The sequence below is a fragment of the Pinus tabuliformis genome, chromosome 7 (genome assembly GCF_031772625.1).
Source record: "Pinus tabuliformis cultivar Carrire ecotype Pingquan chromosome 7, CPIR1, whole genome shotgun sequence".
Classification (NCBI taxonomy): Eukaryota; Viridiplantae; Streptophyta; class Pinopsida; order Pinales; family Pinaceae; genus Pinus; species Pinus tabuliformis.
Window position 1 is genome coordinate 1,992,907,964 of NC_142293.1, and position 17,633 is coordinate 1,992,925,596.

The 17,633-nt window shown below is 37.5% G+C and overlaps 1 protein-coding gene across 1 annotated transcript; it reads right to left on the reverse strand.

The window, feature by feature from the left end:
- Positions 1 to 11,496: 11,496 nt before the first annotated feature.
- On the reverse strand, positions 11,497 to 17,362 carry LOC149256454 (uncharacterized protein At4g15970-like). The gene is made up of 3 exons (XM_089460751.1): positions 16,094 to 17,362; positions 15,069 to 15,536; positions 11,497 to 12,165 (listed from the first exon to the last, which is right to left on the reverse strand). The coding sequence occupies exons 1-3, from the start codon at positions 16,448 to 16,450 to the stop codon at positions 11,668 to 11,670; spliced, it is 1,323 nt and encodes a 440-aa protein (XP_089316877.1). The 5' UTR covers positions 16,451 to 17,362; the 3' UTR covers positions 11,497 to 11,667.
- Between the last annotated feature and the right edge of the window lie 271 nt (positions 17,363 to 17,633).

The following is a 17,633-nucleotide window of genomic DNA, read 5'->3' on the forward strand; positions in this document are numbered from 1 at the left end:
AATTTTGAAGTATTTTACCGTGGGAGTCTTACCGTACCAAAGTTCATGAAGAGTCTGAGTGCTGTTTACCCGGACGTTTGTCTTGTTGAGAATAGTAACAGCGGCAAATGCGGCGTCTCCCCAGAAGGTTGCGGGAGTTCCAGACTCATCAAGCATATCACAAGCCATTTATTGAACCATTCTGTTCATCCTCTCCACTACTCCATTTTGCTGAGGAGTCCTTGCAGCAGAGAATTCCCTTCGTATTCCATGTTCTTCACAAAAATAAAAATAAAAATTCATCTGAGGTAAATTCCCCTCCTCGATCAGATCTGAGGCATTTGATTCTACGATCTAATTCGTTTTCAACCAAAGCTTTGAATGACTTGAACTTTTCGAAAGCTTCATATTTACACTTCATGAGTCCTATCCAACACATCCTTGAAAAGTCGTCAATGAACAATATGAAATACTCTTCTCCTCGAGGTGACCTCTTCCTAGTTGGACCACATATATCGGTGTGGACAAGTTCAAGTGGCCTGCTAGCTGATCCTTCCTTCTCAGGGAAATTAGTTCTGGTTTTCTTACGAAATTGACATGATTTGCATATTGTATTGTCTGAAATTTTGATGTCAGGAAGATCACGAACTGCCTGATATTTGTATGCTTTTCCTATTTGAGAGAAGCTAAGATGTCCCAGTCTTCTGTGCCATAGCCAGTGTTCATCATTCTTGCTTAAATAACATTGTTGTTGTTCTCCCTTGAGTACGTATAAGTTATTTGGTGTTCTTATGCCTCTGATCACTATTTTTCCTGTATCAAGCTCACGAACAATACATCCATTTGATCGAAATATTATCTCAGTTCCTTGATCACACATCTGACTGACACTCAATAGATTATGCTTTAAGCCATCAACATACATAACATTTCCAGCCTTGACCTTTTCCTTCAAACGAACAGAGCCTTTACCTTTTATGAATGCAGGGGTGTCATTTCCAAATGAGACATTCTTTTCCTTTTCTAAGGCACTATATGACTGAAGTTTTTTCTTTATCACCTGTCATATGTTTCGAGCATCCACTGTCGATGTACCATTGATTTTCCTGTCCTTCCGTATATAAGGCTATCCCACATCTTTCGGTTGCGTTTCTTTCTTTTTCCATGTTTTGGAACTCAATGAAGCTTGCTCCTTCTGAGTTGTTTGCCGAAACCTGCTTTTGCATTCAAAATCTTCATGACCGAAGTTGTTACAGATAGAACATTCTATTTCATTTTCAAGAGCAGAGAAGTTATTGTAGGTTCTTTTCATGATTCCTGTCATACTCCTTTGTTTTTGAGCTTCCCTAGTCATGATGGTCTTGTAGGCAACACATTGAGCAGCTTTATGACCAAAGTTATGACAAGAGAAACATTGGCCATTGAAGAAATTCCTGTGATTATCAAATCTACCAACCATATGATTGTAGTTTCCATCCATTCTTGAGCCAAAATGATTTACCTGTGGTTGGTTGAGGCTTCTGTTCATCCTTGACGTAGATTGCCCCCGATTTACTTGATAATCTTTGATCATTCTTGAAGCAAATTGTCCCTGATTTACCTGGTGATCTGCATTATGCTTTTGCTGTCGATTGTCAACTTGTTCACTTCTCCTTACTTCATCAAGATAACTTTTGGAGATGGATGGCTTATGTGCTTGGTTTTGAGCTTGAGATGCTTCTTCGGAATATCCGAGACCTGTCTTGATTAGAGGAGAACGCTGCATTTTGATAATCTCATCTAGAGTTTCAGATCCTTTGGCAAATCTCAGATTAAGGGCTTTTGTTTTCTCAATTTCTTTTCTAAGTCCCACAATTTCACATTCTAACTCTTCATTGTGTTTATCTTTTTCAGCAAGTTGGAATGTTAGAGAATCTATAATCATATTCTTTTCTTCTAAACAAACTTTAAGTTTAGAAATTTCTTCATAAAGCCCTTCTTCATTTGTAGCATCCAAGAAATCATCATCTTCAAAAGCCATAAAAAGTCTATCATTAGTACCTTTTTCATATTCATCACTATTTGACAATCCCATCACTGTTTTCATGCGTGTAATAGCTCTTCTTATTTACATTCTGTTTTATGTTCCATCTAACAGGTTCCTTACCTTTGTCTAGTTTATCTTTATGAGGACATTTTGCAGCATAATGACCAACTCTTCCACAGGCAAAGCATTTGAAAAGCAGCTTACCTTTGAATATTCCAATTCCCCGTTGAAGGTTCTTGACAAAATTTGATTCTTCCTCTTCTTCTGACATATGTCCTGACTCATAGTAATCTCCTTTTCCTGAAGCCTTGAATGCAACTTCTCTCCTGTCTGATGGTCCTCCTTTTCTCATTTCGTAAGCAGTTAGAATTCTGTGCAGCTATAAAATGGTAAGGCTTTGTAGATTCTGCTTTTCTTCTATGGCAGAAACTTTTGAATCAAACTTAGAGGACAAAGATCTTAGAACCTTTTCAACCAAAACAACTTCTTTTATTTATTCACCCAAGTTTTTCATACAATTTACGATCTCATCTATACGTAGGAAATAGCTAGCCACACTTTCATCATTATGCATTCTGAAACTTTCATATTGAATTCTAAGAGTTTGTAATTTTTCTCGTTTTACCTGTTCATCTCCTTCGTAGTTCAAAACGATCTTGTCCCATATTTCTTTTGCGCTTTTGAGCTGCATAACCTTGACGAATTCTGATTGAGATAGACTTCCTAATAGAGTATTGACAACTTTTGCATTTGTTTCATACTGCTTCTTACCAGCTGCATTTGTAGGAGTTGTTGATGGAAATGTGTATCTTGTTTCCACAATATCCCAAACTTCTGTACCAAGAGATTGAAGATAAGCAGTGATTCTTACCTTCCAATAGACGAAGTTGCTCCCATCAAAAATCGGTGGCCTGATAGATGCTTCTTTTTGTAGTTGCTCATGATGATAGATCTTCCTTCAAGTGATCAAGCTTTTCCTGAAGGACCTGCTCTAATACCAATTGTTGGAAATAATACTGAGAGGGGGGGTAAATCAGTATTATCAAATTCTTTTCAATTTATACAAGGATTTGCATATCTGACTATTGAAACTTGCATATACCTTCCAGACTTATAATTTAATTTATTCTTCAGATGTTGATCATTAATCTGTGTTTCAGAACCATATAACAGTAAGCAGGAACAGAAAAGTAGAACAGACAGTCACACAAAACGAGCACAAGATATAAGGTGGAAACCCAATGTGGGTGAAAACCACCTGCTGCAATATGTCTCTATCTTCTTTCAATTAGAAACTTCTTTTTACAATGATTCTGCACTGGTGCAGTGTTATACCAGCACGCAGGCTTCAACCTGCAAAAGGCTACAATCTTCTCTCGTTCTCTAGACTCTTCTGGAAGGGAGCTACAACCCCCTTAGCTCTTGTACTAGCTGAGGTTAGTACGTAGGTGCTAACCTACAGAAGACTTCTATTTTCTTCCAGGGACCACGTTTCATAAATTTTCAAACTGGATCCATGAATATCGATCAAATATCAAATAGATCTGCAATCAACCAACTTCCTTCTACAAACACTGAATCAATAACTTCTCAAAACACAGTACCAGTAACCAGACACCAATTCAGAACCCTGAACACTGCAGTAATAGACAAAAGCAGCTAAAACATATTTCAAGAAAAAGTCCGCAACTTCACCAATAGAAACCTGCGTACGTCCGCAGTATTCAGTTCTTTGACCTGCGGGTATCCGCACCTCCGTTGTGTCGAGCCTGCGGGTATCCGCACCTGCGCTATGTCAAGCTTGCGGGTATCCGCACCTGCGCTGTGTCGAGCTTGCGGGTATCCGCGCCTGCACTGTGTCGAGCCCGCGGGTATCCGCGCCTGCGCTGTGTCGAGCCTGCTGGTATAGATAATTTTTCAGACTTCAATTATACCCCAGACTATCAGATTTATAGATCTGATTTTGCGCCAAAGAGATTTCGCCCCATCAGTAGATTCGTCTTGTAATGTTCAGGTTTCTCCTTGGTTTAGGTCTAGCGATAACTCGCCAACCGATCACAGAATTTCAGATCTTTCTCTTCTTAAGATATTCAACACATCAGTGCCCAAACCAAATGATCTCCTTTCCTTTTTATAGTCTAGGCCTCACTCAAACCATGGTCCAAAACCATAGAGATCCAATACTAGGGACCCAATACCTGGGTTCAATACTTTAGATGCAAAACCACGGACCAAAACCATAGGATCAAAAATGTCAGACTAAATACCATGGACCAACCATAAGATTTCCCACGTGTGCGCTTTTTCTCTGCAAGAAAGTGCGTGTACTTTACGTCCGCACTTTTTGTTCGGAGCACCTGCGTACATGTCCGCAGCTTTTATTTGGCGCACCTGCATACATGTCCGCAGCTTTTGTTTGGCGCACCTGCGTATGTCCGCAGCTTTATGAACAGGAACCTGCGGGTATCTTATTTTCTACTATTTTGAGAGCCTGAACTTGTGATCTACTATTTGAGAGAGTTGCCATCAAGGACAACACTTATGTCATCGAGCCAAACCTGTGTCATAATGCCAACAAAAGGTAGGATGAGAGGGAGTGAAAAATAAAAGTAAATTGGAAGTGAATTAAGGCAAATGAGGTACAACAAGAACAAGTTGAAATAAATTAAGGGAGTAATAATGATGTTGATAAACAAAGCTTTATTTGAACGAAGAACTAAAAACCTCTACATTTGTCATTTTTTAATGTCTTATATATTGTAAGAAGTCATAAATTAGTAGTTAGTTTTAATTAATACATGTTGCTTCATGTAAATATTGGATGTCGATTGCTCTCCTCTTTTAGGATACAGGTTTTGTCAATAAATTTTCCACAATTAAAACAAGTTATAGTGTTTAGCTAAGGTAAGGAAGCTAGTTGAAAGAACTAACTCGTGGTCATCATTTTGTTTATATGGAACCTTATTATACATTTACTCAGATATTTGTGAAAAAGATACAACTTTGTAATGCAATGATTGTTATACTTGTGTTACTTTATTATATCTTTTCAATCTTGATATATTTAGCAATGTATGTCATTATGACACTATTCATACGCACAAAAAAATAAATGTTGACAATTATACATGAAACTTTGATTTAGATATTTATAAACATTAGAAATAAATTCAAAATATTGAAAGCAAAATATGCATTGTAACAATTCAGTATTAACTCTTTTGGAATAGAAATTTATAATTTCAGAATTGGAACTCGCAATTTTGGGATCAAAATTGATAACTTCTGAATTTTAAAATTCACACTTTCAAAATTGAAATTCATAATCTTAGTATCATAGCTACACACACCAATAGCCTTATTTTATGTGACCATGTTGACCATGTTTGAGAAGTATTGTTCTACAACAACAAAAGCTAAATCATTATGGTGTTTATTTTCATGGGGATCGTGAGAGAAAAAACTCGTTAGTAGACTCCCAAGTCCTATTAGAATTAATAGATGTGTATAGAAACTTGAATTATTGAAATGATAAAGTATAATTTATTGAAGAAAATTGAATAAAAGCTAAAAGAATTAAAATCCTCACAAGTAATTACCTTGTATTAGAAATTCATGCTTGTAATTGGATTTCCAACATGGTATCTAGCTATGCTATAGGGTAGTCAAATCTCTTGCCCTAGTTCAAGTCACAAAAAGCCTTAAGATGGACCTAAAAACCTTTGTAAAGGTTAAATATACATAGATCTCAAAATCGTGTTCTTTGTTTATGGTTAAGGTCATTTAGAAGCAAATCCGAGTTTTGATGTAGACACAATAACATATCTATGTGATAATAATATTGGAGCAAAATTCCATGACATTAACCCTATGGAAAGACAATAAATATTTGTGACAAGAAATGCCATCAAGCGTGACATCCATGTGACAGAGTTGACTCAAACATTTTTTCAAAAACTTTGCTGACAGACTCATACATAACTCAAATTCAGAGTTACAAGGCAGATTTGAAGTGTTGAGAAATGGCAACAATAAATTATAGTTTAATTTGTCCTTGAATTAAATTGAGAATTAAAATTGAATTCTATTCTCATAGCAACTTGTAAATGGTTAATTAAGTTTAATTAACTTAATTATGTTAGGAATTTCAAGTTGGAAGTCTTTCTGTAATCATGTATATGCTCTCCTTAAATTTTAGGGGTCTAGGATGAGTTTATTTGAGTTGTAATTAGATAACTCAGTTTGACTGAGTTATCTAATGTGAAACTAGTTCTAACTGTTTGTGGAACTAGTAGAAGATTAGTAGTGAGTTGGTGCACTGGTGCATCCTCAGGTGCTACTCCAGCGAACTAAAGATTCCCTCATGAGAAACTCAAGCATGTCAGTTTAGAGAAAGACCCAGTGGAGACTAGAGTGCAGGGACAATGTATAATCAATTGTAGAATGATCTGAGTTATACATATCATGCATGAAATCAGAAGAGGACCTGGATTTGGATTGTGCAGTTATGGAGGAAGGATTTCTCAATTAAATATGGGTTAATCCTCACAGGAATAGTGCAAGGAAATAGGGGCTTGGTAGGCAGCAAAATTGGTTAAGTGTTGGCTATAGCGGGCCTCTGAGGCAGAGAGTTGGTCATACTTGTGCATGAATTGTTCAAGTGAGAACAAGTTTTGTATTATCACTCAAATCTCTGATTAATGCAATAGATAGTCGGGGTTTTGAGCAGTGGCTTTCCCCAGAGAAATTATTGTTTTATGTGCCATAAATTATCTTCCTCTTGTTTTCATCGATCTATTGGTTTTTGTTGTTTAAAGGTAGAGATTCTTGTCTTGTGTTTTAATAATTACATGAGTTGTAAATCTACAGGAAAATCTACATGGTATCAGAGCTGAAGACAATATGTTAAAGGAGATTTCGAAGTTTTGAGTTTTGGGTTACAAGTAAAATTCGAATTTGCAAATCATACTTAAGGATCGGCACATGGCTTTCTACGGTTTGAGGCTTGAGTATACCTTGGAAGGCAGCTCGAATTATATAGCTTGGAAGGATGAGATTGAGGCAGTGTTGGAGGATAATGGCCTCAACGAATTCATTGATCAAGACATTCCTAAGCCACCAACATCAGATGCTAGAGATTTGGCCGAATGGAAGAAGTGTGTGTCGAAGGTGAGATAAATAATCCTTGCGGGAGTTCGAGACCACATTGTTTCAAATCTCCATGGGAGAGAAACTTTGTATGCTATGTGGAAAGCATTGACAGACCTTTTCCATAACAATAGTGACTATAGGAAGTTGGCACTGAAAGATAAACTTCGAAAAATCAAGATATAGAAAGGCGAGACCATTCCAAACTACTTGACCAATATCACAACCTATCATGATGAGCTTGGAAGTGTTGGAATAATTGTTGATGAGGATGATATGGTGAGCTTAGCTCTCATATGCCTTCCCAAGAGTTGGAATAGCTATCGGGACTCTCTGAATGGGAGGGATAAGCTGCCAGATTGGGAACGACTGTGGTCGGATTTGATGCAGGAGGAGATTAGAAGGAACACCAGAGATGGTTCCTCATAAAAAACTAATGATGATGAAAATTGTGCCTTAGCAGGTAAGGCAAAGAAGGGGAAAGGGAAGGTGTCCCATTCCAAATCGGATTCTTTCCATGGAGGTAAGAAGAAAGACATGTCGAAAGTTAAGTGCTTTCATTGTCATGAGCTGGGACATTTTGCTACAAATTGTCCGCTCAAGAAGTCCAAGAAGAAGTCCTCAAGAGGAGCGGCGGGTGAGGCTTTGGCCTCTCAATTTGAATTGGACTTTACTCTCATTGCATGCATGGTGTCATCAATGATGGGTAGTGTATGGTACCTTGACAGTGGAGCTTCATTCCACATGACTGGTGACAAGGAGTTGTTCAGTGACCTGGAGGAGAAGGACCATTAGATGCATATTGAGATGGGTGACGACGAGATGTATAGTGCTACAAGATTGAGTACGGTTATTTTTCAGAGGGAGCATGGTGTTCCTCTTACCTTGAGATATATACTATTGTTGTAAGCAACTAGTAAGTGCTAAGATATATACTAGTGTTCTAAGTGCTAAGATATATAATATTTGATTTGAAGTAACACCCTTTCAACAAAGCAACTAGTGTTGTAAGTGCTAATATATATAGTATTTGATTTGAAGTCATTCTAGAACATATATATCCTAGTTTATGCAACATTAATTCCTTGGTTGTGGGGTGCATAATGTTTACCTTTCATATGGACCGTGAAAAGCATGTTGAAGGCACCTTATTTTGGAAAGTCCTCACATTAATCGTCCACATTATTGAATATCACTTAAGCTAGGAAATGTGCAACGACAAATGACTTGTACATTACCATGGATATTTCACTAGAATAGCTTAGGCATCACTAGTGAAGCTACCAACAACATGGAGATGACACCTTGGATGAATAGATGATTATTGAGCTACCTCCTAGCTTTCATGATGAAGATTCATCTATAGTTTTTAGGGATCTTTGCCTTCTATAGCAAAAATGTAACGAAGGCATGAAATTTGCAATTGAAACTACAAACTTAGTTGTGCTTAATGTCAAGCAAGCAAACCTAATGGCAATGTCATTGCTAAGATAGCAATAACTTAGGTTATTGGAGAAACAATTTTTTGAGATGACACAAATTAAAACAACAAAAGGAGAGGATACAGAATTTCATGAATCAAGACTCTTAATATAAAGTTTTCGAACATAGTGTGAATGAATTTGTTCTTTCCTTCACAATTGCGAGGAACCAATTGTGCCACTTATCATTGACTTTTTAAATGATATTCTCACGAACAAGGATTATGATGCCAATATCATCATGGTCAAATAAAATTAGAATGGGGAATTTGGTAAGTGGCGAGAAAGATTCAAGATTTAGATGACATCATCACATGGTAAGAGCAATACAATTTTATCCCAAGCAATGTACACTCCTTTCTACAAAGTGAAATATATTGGTTTTCTACCAACATTTATTTAACCAAAATTATGAAATGCATTTGAAGACGCTGAGTCACAATGGAAAGAGAGTGATGGGCACCTAGTAGAGGCTATGGAAATGATTGAGTTAGATAAAATACAATGGTCCAAAGAGAACAAATAATACCATTCTTTTATAGTTTGGACATTTTACTTGAGCTAAATAAGGATAAGAAGCAACAAGTAGCTAAATTAACAACATATAACAAATGATGGAGTTTATTAATGTTCCCCTTACTACTAAGGTCTTTCTATTAAGCTTTCCTCGTAAAATTAGACCAGTTTCTAATGAACAGAAATATTATCCATTGCATTGTGAATTAAGCTAATATGAGATTACTTTGTTATGAAATGTTTGATTTAAATAACGTTCCAGAATTTATAAAGACTCCAAAATCTTAATGAAGAGCATTTTCATAAATCCTTGGGAGTGAAGTGTTGTGCATCACGTTCACTTTAAACATATCCTTGTTGGAATCTCCCTAAAACATAACATATGATAAAGAAGAAACACCAGGAAAAAAAACACAAAATTGCATAAACTTTTGACCTCTTTCTTCTATGCTATTGTTTTTTATGCCATTGCCTTACAGCGTTTCTCTTGCAACATGTAGTGCAAATGCAAGTTATTTCTTTACTACATTGAATTTTACATTGGATTACCTAATTTGTTACCAATTAAACCAGATTAAAATGCATTTATGAAACACTCACGAGGAATTTAGATAGTTACATGAAAATATACGGAAGCTTTTCCATTATTTCCTACTATCCAAAAACAAGGCTACGTGAATTCACAAGCCGAGTCTTCATAATATCCAAAACGGGGCTATTGTAGAGTGCGGTTCCATCCATGTAGACTTCAAAACCTCCATCCATCCATGTAGACTAACTTTGCTTATATTAACAATAGTGGTTAGTGGTTGAACACATCAAGGAGGGTTTGTCTTTACTCTTCTGCTTCTAGAAAATTTGATCCAGGAATTTAATGACTACAAAATTTGCTCACTGCTACACAGCCTTGTCCTCCTCCCCTTCCCTGATAAAAACTTCCAGTGAACAAACTGCACCTGCAACTGCAATTTTGAGACAACAATCCTGAACTCAGTGCTCACCTTGGGCATGCTGAGCCATGAAAACAATGAACCCAGTCTTGGGTATTAAAAAAAATTAAAGTGGAACAAAATTCCAACATAGAGATATGTCGCTATAAAGTAGATGACACTGAACAATTGAAAGCCCAAGACAGCCCACAAGGCATGACATGAAACCACTTGAAATGTAGTGTAAGAGTGAGGGAGGATGCTATCACACAAACCAAAAAAATTGCACCACAAAGCCAGCTTCGCTATTGGTAAAGCTTTCAACAAACTTTGGTGCAGGTAATGGCCTTGTAAACCATATCCACCTCACAATTGTTGTGTGTGATTCTCTTGCTGCAAAAAAGCTCAAGTCCTCCAGTGAGTTTGCTCTCCTTGCAGCAGTAATTCAAACAACTTTGAGGACAAATAGTTAACAGCAGGGGCAAGGGATGAAGGAAACAAAGGTCGTGGATCTCTGTTCATCAAGATAATTTGAGGGGAACTGACCATTACCCAAAGTGAGAGAAGCATCTATTCATGATAGAGTGAAGGGTACACGGAAGTCATTTAAGGTAGTTAAGTGAGAGGTGTAAATCAATGGGGCACACCGCCACCATGATATAAGAAACGACCCCAGGTTCTTTTCCAATCGCCTTCATCCACTAGGGTACAATGATTGTATCTTCGTTGCTTTAGGTAATGCCCTATTGGCCACCCGGTCAGAAATTTGATTTGTTGACCATTTGACGGTGTAGAGCTTCAAGTTCTTCATGGTAGTTAATTTAGACTAGCCATTTCACACGCAGCGTTATGGTTCTTGTGCTTAAGGTGGTTTATAATCTTCGAGTTCCTCCACATATATGATCCTTTTATACACCAAATTCAAAGAACTGCAAAATATCAATCATGGCCAGCAATAGACACTATCAACTCAATGGTGGGAGAACATAGAATATTAGCTTTATTTATTTAAAAACAAATTTTCACGTAGCCATTATGTTAGGTCAAAAAGACCATTTCATATAATAATTTAAACCAAATAAAAATTAAAGCACATCTTTGTGATATGTTCTTGTGCAAACACAACAATATCCAAACAAATCATGTAAATAGTTGCTATCATTATTTAATGATGAAACGCCCACTGATCTAAATTGCCACTTGACCTACTGATACAAAAGAAGGGGCGTTGAAATCTGTCTTCATAAAAGAACCTGCCTCTGTCAAATGTGCTTTGAATGAATTACTCATGCATTCCCTATAATAGATGATAGATATGTGCACAGCATACCATTAAACTCATGCGGCCCATACAGATTGAATCCCTGATACACGGTTATATGATAAATATTTTGCAAAAAGTGATAGTCCCACAATATCTCAATAACAATATTTATTAGGATTTGTATACAACAACAGATCAAAGAATTAACCTTAGATCTCTCCGACCCACCTTTCCCTCAAACAAATGCCTGCAGGCAGCCAAATTTAGCAGAAATGACAATAACCATTCAGAAATGAATAAAAAATTTATCAGTTTGTGCTTAAGTTAATTATCCCAAGAATGTTGACATGCGTTGGGAGGTCTCCACTCGCTCACGTTCCGAGTAGAATTGAGAGGAGGGTTTCTGTACTCTATCCAGTCATCCAGCGTCTGTCTTAAATCAATAAGTTTAGCCTTCAGTCCTTTGCAGCAGTTGGCATGCATTGTGCAAACGTCGTCTAAGTATTCGCTTCTTTGGCAGAAGCCACCAAAGTACTGAGTGCTAAGGAACATGAACTTCATCCCTCTCCGACCAAACCCTCTTGTAAACTTGACAATGTTTAAAACTTCCTGCTCGTTTTGCCCAGGAAATTGTCTTCTCGATAAATACCAATATCTGTAAAAGCTGATGGTCCGCTCGTTGGAACGAACATACTTGTAGCCTCCATTGGGCATATTATGGACATCAAATGGCCTGCCATTATATTGGTCGGAAGCAATTTGAATATCTGCATCTGGGGAGAACCTTGTGAAGGGGTTCCGTAACCACATTATATCAGCATCCTACACATACAGATATCTTACTATGATTAGGAGAAATTATTATTTCTATGATTAGACTGCTTTTATTTATATACACAGATAGATCCATCTTAACCTAAAACAATCAAGATTTAAATTTTAATACTATAAACAGAGAGATAAAGAAAACTCGAAGGGCCAACCTCAATGTTTTGGTACGCCCACAAACATTAAAGACTATTTGCCCATGTGAAAAAATATTAAATTTGGGTGCTAACTATAGCATCGCATTTAAAGATCCTTAAAGTCTAGAGTCGAGCAAGGCATCTTCCTAGGTTGAGTCTTCCCAGCTTAGAATGGCATGGTAGATATAATCTGATATGTGCCCATTTTGTAGGGACTTGATAAATTAGAGTAAATATCTGCAGAAATTAAATTAATGTTAAAGTGCAAATAAGACAATGCTATGTTAAATGGGGTGGGTTGTACTTGTAATAAAAACCTATCTTAATTAACACTCCTGTTCAAAATGACCCTTTAAGGAATTTCTTGTTATTACATTATCACAAACCTATCTAAACCCAAGTCTGAGATGCACCTCAAAGTCACAAAGCACAAGGTTGTATATCTTGAGTTACAATATCTGATATTTACAACCTGGAGGTGTATATCAATACCAGGATTTCAACGAGTGTACCAAAACACAAACACAGGTGCACACATGAAATGGATCACCCCAGACCCAGCCAGGACGTGAGTATTTCTGGTCAATACAATCTTTCCTGAGTAATTTTGAGTTTATTTGAAAATACAATCTCCCACCAGTGGTATTGGTGGAAACTGAACTGTCACGTATTTTGTTTGCACATAAGAATTAATGGTAAAGCTGTTTCTGAACTCCATAGGCCTTAAGGTTTTTGTTCTTTGTCAGTTCAAAACAAATTGAAAAACCAGTTGAGATTGTCATGACATAAATAATAGACACATACAGGAATAGCATTTGGATAGAAGCACAGATGATGTGAAATCAAAGAACTTGCACATCCACAATAACAGAAGCTTGATGAGTCAGAATTCTGTAGGCCTTTCTTCAAATAAAGTTTGAAGGGAAAACAAGATGCCAAGTAACAGAAAATTATGTTTTATTTTATGTGACAAGTAATAGACACATACAGGAATAGCATTTGGATAGAAGCACAGGTGATGTGATTTCAAAGAACTTGCACATCCACAATTACAGAAGTTTGATGAGTCAGAATCCTGTAGGCCTTTCTTCAAATAAAATTTGAAGGGAAAACAAGATGCCAAGTGACAGAAAATTATATTGTATTTTATGTGACAATATATCCCTGGTTAATGATTCACAGAACGGAGGAGAATGAAGCTGGGATAATAGATCCCTACCTTGATGTGAGGAGTTCTTCAGAAGCATGGGATAGAGAATGTTACATAGGCTTGCCAAACATTTTCAGGCATCACATGATGGGATACTTACCCAAATCTATAAAAAGATTCCATTGCACTGTTTCAGAGTCCGGACTAGTAGCAAGAGGAAGAATACACAATGTCAATTTACAAAGAATATGACAAGGGCAATCACCAGTAATCAATCAAGTTGGACAGACCAGGTTCTTAAACAGACAAAAATTCTTTTGCAAAATTCAACATATACCACAAGTATTGGTAATAAACAAAATGCCAATGTCTTGGAGAACATTCAGTGCTAGTGTGCAAAGTAACCTACGAAAGGCATCCAATATGATCACTCCATTAAAATGCAAAAACCTTCTGATTCAAGATCTTGACAAGCAACAATGGTTTGGAACCCTAGATTTTTACAAGGGCAAGGGCGTAGAACATACTACCAATTTTCGTATCTATATTCACACTAAAAGAATGTGGCTCCTGGTCAGTGTTTTTTCCTCGCTTATAAGCTCAATAACAGACTTAGAAACTGCAGAGGAAAGATTTCGTATAATGGGCACTTAATCTTTGTGTAAACAGTACGAATAACTGCCAAGAAATGGCATGGAAGATGTTCACAATGAAATATATGCAAGGACATTGGAATATTTGTGAGTATTAGCCTGGCCACTAAAAGTCTTTGTACTCTCATCAAACCACGCGTTCTATCGTTTCCTTTCAATGGTCACTTTGAAAAGGCAAATAAAAAGATAACATCACTAATGACTTTGTCCTGATATGCAATGTATTTTAGTAAGCCATTTTCTTTTTAATATAATTAAAATACGGTTACCTCATAGAGGGTTACCATCAGTAATCATGTCTCTCTACGTATTGAGGTATGATATCTACTGTAGAGCTTCATAACAAACCACTGGAGGTACCTTAAGCAACGTTGAGGAAGAATTATGTGTATTTTTACAAAATTATTAACAAGGATACAGATACCCATTATTCTATTCATGCCAATTTAATATATGCCTGAATCGACCCTGATTCTACAAAATTCCTCTATTTATTTTCCATTTTCCCTAAAGCAGTCAATAAAGTGCGAACAAATTTGAAAAGTATGTTAACTGTTATCCTGCGCAAACGGATTAAATGCTGCAGCCAAAAAAGGGCTTCGTTGGTATAGCAATCCTCAGTCTGGGAATAGAAAGCTTGTCACGAAAGGGCATGTAACTAAGTGGTATCGTGCGCTGAACAGTCCTGGGTTTGATTCCTAGGCTGTTCAAGTTTTATCATGGTATTATAGTCCGTTAATATGGCTAGGAATTCCAAAGCCTGTTAATGTGGCCTGAAGGGAGTGTTCTAGTGGTAATCCATTATTTGGAACAGGAAACAAGTATGAAAAGGGAATGTAGCTCAGCAGTAGAGCACACCATCCACAAGCCAGGCCTGAGTTTGATTACAAGCTTATCTGAAGTTATAAGAGCTTTCCTAGTATATTTTATTGATGAATGAAAAGAAAACAGACTTACCGAAAAAACAAAACTGTAACCGCGTTTCAAAATGTCTCCCAAGAATCCAAGCCTCCTCCACATCATTTTCAGGTAATCGTCGCTCATGTACACTTTCTCTGCAGAGAAATCAACACCCCTTGTCTTCAAAGTGTAGCAGTGTGGATGAATTTGCAGACAGCGGTCATGGGCCTTCGCATCCAAGGCAACTATGAGCAAATTGTTTAGCAGTTCTGCGGTTCCTTCACCCACACGGAAGCTCTCTAGGAAGAGATCGATCATGGTGTTTGGCTCTGCCCATGCCCCATTCAAGGCCGTGATTATCACTGTCCTGTTTGAGTTGGCAGTTTTTGCCAAAACTCGATCTAGTTCATCTTGAGGGGGAGGTGGACTTAAAACCACACCTAGTTTAGCTGCTGGAGCTGGAGCTGGAGGTAAAACCACATTTAATTCGTCTCGATGTGGAGCTGGAACAGGTGCTGATATGCTCTGAACAAAATACAAACATCGTTTATAAATACATTAGAAGCCAAATCCCTTATTAAATTCTGCTTAAATTCGTTATTCATTTCTGATACTCGTATAAGAGATCCTATCGATCAGGCAAATCTCACAGGATGTTAAGAAAAAAACATAAACACAAAGTACCGAATCACCCATATAGCCATCAATTTATTGAACCTAATAAAAGGTTACGACCATAAAAAGCTAAGCAGAGCCCAGACACTTCCAAAGCAAAAATCACTGTTGATCTCCTCTCAGAGATAAACAACGAGCATTGTTGATGTCCTCAACATCTTCCAAAGAAGACGACAATCATTTGGAAGAAACTGAAGCCTATCACTAAAATATCGACATCATGACCTAGATTTGTTAAGAGAAAAATATCATGAAATCTTTAATGGTATAAATCTTTCAAATTTTGCATAACCAAGCAAATAATCACTGTAATTTACGGATGTGTAAGCAGGGTTTCAAATCAAACTAGGTTTTCAACAGAGGACACCTCAGATTAAATGAAAAATGAAGATATGATGAGAACTCACTTGTAATGCTGCTGTCCCGGAAAGGATCTCCGTTTTGTTGGAATCAGGAGACTTTGGGAAAGGCACATCAATTTCCGAAGGCAAAGGGTGGAAAGCAGTAGCTCTGTTGTCTTCAACAGCCTTGGGCGAAAAGAGTATATTGACTGTCTGCGAAATGCCATTCGGAAGAAATGGGTTAAATGCCGTCGCTGCCTTGTGCACAAGGGCTGACACAGTAAGTATAATAACCGTTGCGCAGAGCAGAATAACAAACACGTCCCTTACAATGTGCTTCTGAGCCGTCATTGCCTCTTTCCTTAACCTTATGGGGTTGGATCCCGGCACCAGCCAGTTTCTAAAATCTCGGGCACCCAGCATTCTTCAGGCCAGTAAAAACTATACCCAAATCATAAATGTGCGTCGGTGATCTGTAGGAATACTGCAACAAATAAGCACATTCTCTATACCCAAATCATGAATGTGCGTCGGTGATCTGTAAGAATACTGCAACAAATAAGCACATTCTCTATACCCAAATCATGAATGTGCGTCGGTGATCTACAAGGCTACTACCGAAATACAGAACACACTCTAACAAACAGTGAATCTCGTTACATCTTATGGGCAGATCTAAAGTGGCAACACAGTAGTGCAAAATCTACAATCACAAAGTTCTCTGTTGCGTTGCGAGTAGCAGCTTCCCAGTGTACATGGGAAAAATAACCCAAGCACCCCAGTAGTAAGCTGAACCAGCTGAACCACTTCAGTCCAGTGCTAGTACTAAGAACCTACGCCACGGTAGCTGAAAAGTTCGAATCCCGCGGAGCGCTTTGCAGGCTCAAAGACAGAATAATTTTGACAAGAGCGTACTGAATGCAATCAATTTTTTTCAACAGGCATACCTAATTCTTATATTACCTGTCAGGCCTGTAGACTTCCTCGTTATCATCATGCCACCAGACCAACATCTACAGGAAGTAGGAAATGGGTGGCTACCATTAATTACCTCTAATTAAGCGGCTAATAAATCACCTCATTGACAGTTTGTTCCTCCTTTTCCACCCCGTCCCACTTGCCTTTGCAACCCAGCTAATAACAACATAAGAAAAGTTTTCTGATCATTTGTCGGTCCAGCTAGTGCTGCATTATTGCATTAACGTTCCAGCATTGATTAGTACCAAAAAACCTCTTATTTCCCGATCGTTTTTAATCATTTTCCCAGAGGTCTTCTGACTTACAATCTCACTTCTCGCCATTATAAAATTATAGGCGGGTCTCTAACAAATCATCATATCTATAAAATCCGATCGGCATCCGTCGGCGTGAAATGCGTTATATTTTATTTGACTTATTTTAGCCTGGAAGTTACTGTTCCCGTGTGGATATTTTCCATGCTCTGTTTTTCTCAAACATGATTCTGGTAAAATACAATTTCAAAAATACAAATCAGAAATAACAATCAAATCACAGATTTCAGGTAAATTTTCCAGATTCCAGCCAGGATAGGCGGAAACAAAGCGTTTGGAGCCGATCAAACAACGCGGCACCGCTGGATTGGCGG